Consider the following 8203-nt stretch of genomic DNA (forward strand, 5'->3'; position numbering starts at 1 on the left):
TGCTGAAGAAGACCATGTCCCTCTGGCCTTCAAGATGGCTTTACCCAAACAAGTGACTGAATTCTGAGCATGAGCAGAGCAACTAATTTCTCTCCTATAGTGGCACAACTTCCCTTCGAAATCCTCTGTAACCCTCTAGCGCTCAGTGCCTCTGGCTGGTAGGTGGCTTCCATTTCATTGCCTGGTCCACAGAGCAGCTGTCACAGCTTAGAGATGGCAGAGCTGCCATCCTGCTCTGCTCCTCTCCAAGCAGGAGGAGCCATGGCACTGACCACTCATCTCTTGGGTGGCAGTGATGGGCGCTGGTCGCATCCTGACCTGTAATACTTGGGGTCTCTGCTCCTGGCAGCTTAGGTGTCTGAGCTCATGGGCCACAGGAGACCTGGCTGAGTCGCTGGGTGTCCCTTTCCTTCAGAGCCTTGTCCATCCTCTGAGGTGGATGACTTACCTCCTCCTTCTCACTGACCTTAAAAAGAAGATGGAGCACTCCAGCCTCCAGCTATAAACTTCTTATCTCTTTCCTGTTGACAGCAAAGCCTTCATTTCAGTCCCTGAGGGCAGGATTTTGGGCTCAGTTTTGAAGCCCACAGAGGGGTGTGTGAATTCAGTTATGGGCTTCTCTCGTGCGAGTGCTGCTCTTGTATTATGCCCTTTCTCTTTGGCCTGGCCGAAGCACTGAAGTCGCCTGTTTTGTCATCACCGTGTTATACAGATGGTAACGATGGATCTAACCTGATTCAAATGTCCAAGAACGGCCTCTCAGTGTCAATGGCTTCCTTGTTCTCAGGTAGTACCCCGCAGTGCTCCCCTGCGGCGCGCGTGTGTGTGTGCAAGCTCTGTGTGTGTGTGTGCATGTGCACACTTCTCAGAAATCTGCCCAATTTGGGAACTGTGAACTGTATCATCCAGGCATCAGCAAGAAAAGCTGTGGCAGGATGATACGGCAGGGTGGAGAATTGAGGAAGCAGAGGGGCTTTGTCATGGGCTCCATCCCTTAGGGCCATGTGTATTTTGTATTTTGCCATGCGGTATTTTGGATAGACCAAACGTGCCTGCTGTGGTGAAGACCTGTCTGCCTGGGGTAGGTCTCGGCAGGGCGATGGCGCAGCTTTGTGGCTCTGTAGCTGCTGAAGGCTGAGCCCAAGCTGGATGAGAGCAGAGTCCTCCACAGTGTGGGACCAGGGCTCCAACCCAGGCGCCTTGGGGAGTGTTATCCCCCTTAACGTGGCAGAGCTGATCTGAACCACGGCCAACCCTTCCCATCCTGCTCAGACTTGACTTGGAGAAGAATCCTTCCAAAAAGCAGTCCTGGAGGAAAAATTTGTGAGAGCAGACAGGGCACAGGCAGTTTGTTTTTTTTACCCTGGAGGCCCTGGGCACCAGGATTACAAGCAGCCAGGTCTTGCTTTGTGTTTTTATTGTTTACAGTGCTACCAGATTATCCTCCTGGTCTGTTGGCCGCAATTAAATAACCTTCATGTGCTCCCTGTTTGCTTTAGCAGGTGAACAGCCTGTGTGGGCTGCTGCTGATCTCCTGTCAGGCATTCAGCACCAGCACCTTGCTCCTGCCAGAGCTGCTGGTGCTCAAAGCTTCCCCATCAGCTCATCAGTTTAATCCAGGGGGACTCTTCCTGGCCTGAAGCTCCCATTTGGGAGCTGGGGTGACCTCCTTGGGTTTGCGGGCTGTTCATGAGCCTCCTGGGGACTATCCCAGCTGGTGAAAGCATTGACAGCAGTGATGTTTTGGACAGCTACCTGGAGGCTTTTGGGGAGTGTCTGCAGTTACGTTGGGGAGGGAGCAGTGGCAGTGTCCCAGTGTTAGTCCTAGGGTCAGACTGGGCTCCCTCTGCCATCCCTGAGATGATGCCAATGCCTGAGTGTGCCAGCTCCCCGTGTCTCCCTGTGACGCTTGGCCCACACTGCTGCGTGTGCCCCGCTCTTTGCTCATGTTCATTGTAGTCTAGGGCCATGCGGCGCCTTCTTGCGCAAAGCTGAAGGCACCAGAGCATGGCAGATATGGCTGGCTGGTGCCCTATGTGGTTGGGAGGCTATGTTTGCCTGAATTCCCTGTTTTCTGCAGCTAGAAGTCTGTTTGTATGATGGAGATGTGTGGATTCCGTAGCATTAGGATGCTTTCCCGTGCCTGTTTCTAGCAATGGATGTCAAACAAAGAGGGTCAAGCATCCACGCTGAACCCCACCAGCGTGAGTCTGTAAATGTATGAGCAGCACTGGGACTTGGTCCACTTGCTGGTAGCCACGCTGTTCCTAGAGAGAGCCTGGCTCTCTCCACTCAGCTGGACTGCTGTTCCCTGGGCCTCAGCATGCATTTGGTACCTGGCCAGGGTTAGATGGGCTCTGTGTGGGTGCACGTCACTGATCTGCTCGGAGTGGAGGAGCAGGGACCTTGAGCTGTGTCTCCCACAGTCAGGCACTGGGCCACTGGCTCACGGGAGCTGCAAGCCTGTGTTTGGAGGTGATGTGGTTGCTGCAGACCCTTATCTGGGAGTGAAGCAGGGTTTCTGCCTGCCTAGTCCTGCTCGAAAAGTCTCCTGTCCCAGCCGTTGAGATGAATTCCCTCTCAGGGTTTAGCCTGCTGGAGTGAAAGCAAGATGAGTGATGAAGGTAGCACCAGCTACTGCCTGGTACCCAAGGCTCGCACCGAGGAGGGATACAGGGCAGCCCAGGGCTGTTCGGGAGTTGATGGAGGGGTGGAGGGGGCAGGACCCCGGTGTCCTGCACCTTATCTTGGATCCCTCCCTCCTCAGGAGATGGGTGTGTGGCCTCTGCAGAGGGCTGGCCTCCTGGCTGCTGGGCTGCTCTCTGCATGGATGCTGCCGTGTCTTTGGGCTATATTATCTTACAGGTTGTGGTCAAGTGGATAGAAGGACACTGCATCCCATTGCTAATCCCTTACAGCATCGTACTGTGTGTAGAGCTACTAAACCTTCTTGCTAACCTTGCTGTCCTGCCCTCCTGTGTGCATATTCTTTCAGGTCATGTCATTGCTAGGACTTGGTGTGTGACCTGTACCAGCAGCCCCCTGTCTCCCTCAGACCTCACTGTTTTCACAGCATCCCACCACGTTCCCTTGTAGCTCCGACAGGCGACAGATTAGACTGTGCCTCTCCTTGCTGCTCAGTGCCACTGGTAGAAGTCGATGCTGTAGTTCACATGTTTTTGAACAGCTTTATGAGTTTTGCAATGAAGCTTTGGTTTGAAGTGAGTGCATCCCCCTGCCCTGCCCCATCTGCTCCACCTTGTCTGTTTGTCATTCAGATGCTGACATCAAGAGGAACCCAGACTGCAGCAGGAAGTCCTTCCTCTCCTCAGAGTCCATGTACGTCTTCAACTCGTGGCACGACATCTTGGTACCAAGTTCCCCTTCCTGCCCAACTCTTCTCTTCCACATGCATCTGCTGCTGTTTTGCACTGAAGCAGACATCCCTCCCTCCTTCCTTCCCTCCCTCCCTCCATAGCTTTACTTAGCAATGGGGCGCTGGGTCCTAGTCTTAAATTTGGGAAGAAGCACCTAGAGGGATCAGGATATTCACATGTGCTGCCACCTCCTCTCCAACCCTTGCTGCTGTGCTGTGGCCCAGAGGTGGCACCGCTGGGACAGGCGATGCTCACAAACTGTGCAGTGCAACAGCACTTAAATGTGAGGTGCTTGGTCCTTTCTGGGTACTGGTGGAGAGGTGGGAGCTATAGGGAGGTAAATCACCTGTTGTAAGCACAGCTGCTGTGTTGGTGCTCTGAAAACAAAATCCCTTTGGGATGCAGAGACTGCTGTGCGTGTTGTGTGAGGTGAAAACTGTGTCCCTGCTTGGCGGCTTCTCGGGTAGGTCCATACCAGGACAGCGGTTACTTCTGGCTCTCACTTTGCAGCTTCCCCTGCAAACAGGCACAGGTTTTTTTAGGAAAGAGATTTTTTTGGTGGCCTTTCCAGACTCTTGTTGTTGTGCCGTTACCCAGCTGCAAAGACAGGAGTCAGTCACATATATCAATTTTAAGCCTGCACAGCAGTGCAGAAATGAGATGCCTGAGTTGGAGGGAGCATCTTTGGCTTGAGCTGGGACTGGCATCAGGGGTTGTGAAGAGGACAGAGCTGTGACACCCGGTACTAACCCCTTCCTTCACTGTCTAGATCACACTCCTTCCTCAATTCCAACTCAGCGGAGGCCGTGGCCATGGGCTTGCTGAAGCAGTTTGAGGGCATGCAGCTCCCGGCTGCCTCTGAATTGGAGTGGCTGGTCCCTGAGCACGATGCACCACAGAAGGTAGGGGTGTGAGTGTGCGGTCACCGTTTGCATTTGGTTGCTCTTCCCCAAACCCATGGCTCCAGCCGCTGCCCAGGGGCTTTGCTGGTCCTGCTGATCCCTTTGTGGAGCTGGAAGAGGGGTTTTGTCTGGACTCCAGAGATGGGCAGCCAAGCAGGGCTCTGCCACTGGAGCCTCCTGCAGCAGAGTGCCCATGTCCCTGGGGACATCCCTTTTCCAGCTCTCATCAGCTGGAGCAGCAGCTCAGTGCCAGGCAGTTTTTCAGAGGGCTGTGGTTGCAGGTTTTTGGCTAGCCAGCCAGATGATGGCCTCTGTGGTACCAGGCAGGGATCTGACCCTCTCGCCTGCCTTTCTCAGCTCCTGCCCATCCCTGACTCTCTCCCCATCTCTCCCGACGATGGAGAACATGCCGACATTTACAAGCTGAGGATTCGAGTGCGCGGAAACCTGGAGTGGGCCCCACCGCGACCACAGATCATCTTCAACGTTCACCCAGCCCCAACGTAAGGACCCGCTTATGCAGCCGAGGGCTCTCTGGGGACTTGCCCTTTCCAACCCTTTTCCATCAGCACCAAGATTGAGAATCCTCCTCTTCCCACTTGGCTCCCAGGGCTTCCCTGTTCTGAGCCTGGTAAATCCACGGTGGTCACCACTGGTGGCTGGTGCTGTGCGATGGAGCCAGTGCCTGCTTTGGTGTGCACCAGGGCACAACAGGGCTTTTCCCCTTGGTTTTGTTGTCCACAATGAAGTGGCCAAGCATGTGGCATCTCTGCCATCCAGCCCTGTGCCAGTGCCCGTCCTCTGGTGCCAGATGCCATCAGGGCTGGACTCATGCATGTCCTCTTCTGTCTCTGGGCAGGAGGAAGGTGGCTGTGGCCAAGCAGAATTACCGGTGTGCAGGCTGTGGCATCCGGACTGATCCTGGTGAGTGCTGGGACCTGTAGCTGTGTGGGGATGTATTGGTGAGCAACTGGGAGGATGCAGAGTGGGTTGGTGGTGGCAGAGCAGAGCTCTTTGTCCAGCTGTCTCCCGAGTGCATAGGTAGATGATAGGTGGATACTGGTAAGGCAGAATTCCTTGCTTTTTGGGAATACTGAGTGGTGCTGGGAGTCTGATATGTGTTTAAGCAGAGCCCATGCCTTGGTTGACCTCTCTGCCTTGCTTGTGCTTGACCAGATTACATCAAGCGGCTGCGGTACTGCGAGTACCTGGGGAAGTATTTCTGCCAGTGCTGCCACGAGAACGCCCAGGTGGTCATCCCCAGCCGCATCCTGCGCAAGTGGGACTTCAGCAAGTACTACGTGAGCAACTTCTCCAAAGACCTGCTGAGCAAGATCTGGAGTGACCCCCTCTTCAACGTGCAGGATGTCAATCCTGCCCTGTACCGGAAAGTGAAGTCTCTCAACCAAGTATGGGTAAGACCCTTTGGGTGAGGTGGGTGGCTGCCAATTGTAAACCATATTTCATATTCTAGGGAAGCTGGGAAGAAGCAAATATTTCTGGTTTTGAGGCTTAAAACCCCAGCACCAAGGGTTTTCGTTCACATCTTGTTCTTTGCCCAGCAACGTAGGAATTTCAGAAGGAATTTCTGCCTGGCGTCCAGCTGGGCTCTGGTTTATCTCTTGGAGCATGTGACGATGGCTGTGCTCGCTTTGCCCTGCGTGGTGTAAACACTTGGGTAGCAGGGGAGCAGCAGCTGAGGAGCAGCAGTGGTTTCACCAGTGCAGGAAATGGGGCAGACCCGCTTGTGCTCTGTTTGCTGATTCTCGTGTCTCCCCTTCCTCTCCAGCTGCTGCGAATCCAGCTTTTCCACATGAAGAACATGTTCAAGACGTGCCGACTAGCTAAAGAGTGAGTCCCGGGCTAGGATGAAGCTGTTTTGCTGTCCTGGATCTGTCCCGTGTCCCCAGTTTGCACTGGGGATCTGTGCAGACTCTGCAATGAGCAATGGGCGGAGAGGGGAGTGGAAGAGAAAGTAGCAGCAGTGGAGAGAGGGCGCTTGGTGGAGTCTCTTTGCTCTGAGCTCTGGTTTCTCTGTCCTGCAGCCTCCTGGACTCCTTTGATGCGGTGCCTGGCCACTTGACAGAGGATTTGCACCTCTACTCGCTGAGCGACCTCAGTGCCATAAAAAAAGGGGACCTGGTGCCTCGCCTGACAGAGCTCCTGAAGGCCGGCAGCCTGCACGTTGGGAAGTGCATGGTGAGTGTCCTCGCCTCCCTCCCGCACAGCTCTGCACCCTCAGGAGCACCCTTTGGGGCAGTCTTTGCTGTGTAGACAACTGGTATGAAGGCATGTGATGTGCAGGGCAGCCATCAAATTGATTCAGTGCCAACTGCTCCTGTCTGCTCCACAGAGCTGCTACCCAGCACATGTGGGGTCTTTCTTTTACACTATTTCAGCTCTTGCTGGCCCCTGACACATGGTTCTGCCTCACTGTGCTTTGTGCTGGGGAAAGGCTGTCTCATGGAGTTAGAGCAGAGCACTGTGTCCTGCTGTCCTGCTCTGCTCTCTGCTAAATGATGAGGATCATTAAGCTGCTTTTTCCTCTTTTTCTCCTTCCAGCTGTGCCAAGCCAAAGGCTTCATCTGCGAGTTCTGCCAGAATGAGGGTGACATCATTTTCCCCTTTGAGCTCAACAAATGCAAGATGTGCGAAGGTGAGATGCTGGGGAGAAACAGAGGGGACAGACCCTGGACCCAGCGAGGTCTGCCTTTGCAGTGTGAGTGGCAGCGTTATAATAGTACTTGGCCAGAGCTCCTGGCATGGTGGAGTACGTACATCCTTTCCTGACCATGCTGTGTGCTATGAGCCCCAGCTGGGCTGTGATTGCAGCGAGTGGGTGTCTGGAGCGCTGGCTTCCCTTCTGCTGTGGTTTACAGGACAGGCTGCAGCCTGCACATAGGACCCCTGCCCCTGCTTGGATGGCGACCCTGTAGAGCAGAGAGCCTGGAGGCTTTGTCTCTGTGGCCTTCCTGCCTGCCAAGAAGTCCCTGGGCTCCTCCAGGAGTCATCCTAGCTAAAGCCCAGCACTAATGGCCAAGCAGAGCCTGTCCTTGCAGCATGGGACCAGACTCTGAACTGGCTTGAAATGGCTTCTGGCAAAATGCAAGACTTGGTTTGGCAGGTTCAGTGACCAAGAAAACTCAAGGCAGAGTTGCTATTTCCTTGGAGAATCAGGAAAATTTAGGGAGGGACACTGTGCTCCTGAGGACTTTGCAGGCCAGTGCAAGGACCCTGCAGCGTGACTTCTTGCTGCGTCCAAAATGGTGCTGGACCCCACTTCTGCTGCTTGTTCTGCCTTGACATTGGTTGGAAATGTCCTCCTGGACGAGGCTGGAGCATCCCTCCCTGTGATGGGGTCTGCTGGGTACTTTGTGTCAGCCCCTGCCAGGCCTCAGCCATGCTCTCCCCATCTCCCCCGCAGAGTGCAAAGCCTGCTACCACAAATCCTGCTTCAAGTCTGCCCGCTGTCCCCGCTGCGAGCGGTTCCAAGCCCGGAGGGAGCTGCTTGCCAAGCAGAGCATGGAGTCCTACGTCTCAGACTACGAAGACGAGCTGGAGCAGCCGGAGGTGGTGGCAGCCACATGAGTCACATTGCAGCAGAGGAGCAGCTTGTGGGTGTATTTTATCTGCATGGCCTTCGTCACCAGAGACTGGGCCCTGCCTGGAATGCTGTCTCAAAGGGATCTGTCTTCTCTCATGCAATAGAGCTGGGCTGGGGAAGGGGCATCTCTCATTGTCTGGATCTGCTCTAGGTACTGCTCACACCCCCCAATGCCTTTGCCTGGGGAAAGGCAGCTGCTCCTGTCTGTGCTGCAGGCAGGATGGGACCCTTTTCCAAGCAGTCGCTGATGCTGGACCAGGCAGGGCTGTGTTGCCCATCCCAGGGTCCTCCTCCCCTGCAGAGCCCAGCCCTTCCTGCTG

The 8203-nt window shown here is 54.8% G+C and overlaps 1 protein-coding gene across 1 annotated transcript in view; it reads left to right on the forward strand.

Annotated features, from left to right (window-relative positions):
• The window catches only part of KIAA0226 (KIAA0226 ortholog), a 16583-nt gene extending 8716 nt beyond the window's left edge, over positions 1–7867 (forward strand). The window contains exons 12-21 of the mRNA XM_010178753.1: positions 713–787; positions 3279–3339; positions 4147–4279; positions 4637–4782; positions 5139–5203; positions 5456–5694; positions 6069–6130; positions 6325–6478; positions 6842–6935; positions 7704–7867. Coding sequence (XP_010177055.1) covers positions 713–787; positions 3279–3339; positions 4147–4279; positions 4637–4782; positions 5139–5203; positions 5456–5694; positions 6069–6130; positions 6325–6478; positions 6842–6935; positions 7704–7867 — 1193 coding nt within the window. The remainder of the gene's footprint in view (positions 1–712; positions 788–3278; positions 3340–4146; positions 4280–4636; positions 4783–5138; positions 5204–5455; positions 5695–6068; positions 6131–6324; positions 6479–6841; positions 6936–7703) is intronic.
• The last annotated feature ends 336 nt before the right edge of the window (positions 7868–8203 follow it).

Source organism: Mesitornis unicolor, unplaced genomic scaffold (genome assembly GCF_000695765.1).
Source record: "Mesitornis unicolor isolate BGI_N332 unplaced genomic scaffold, ASM69576v1 scaffold29302, whole genome shotgun sequence".
Classification (NCBI taxonomy): Eukaryota; Metazoa; Chordata; class Aves; order Mesitornithiformes; family Mesitornithidae; genus Mesitornis; species Mesitornis unicolor.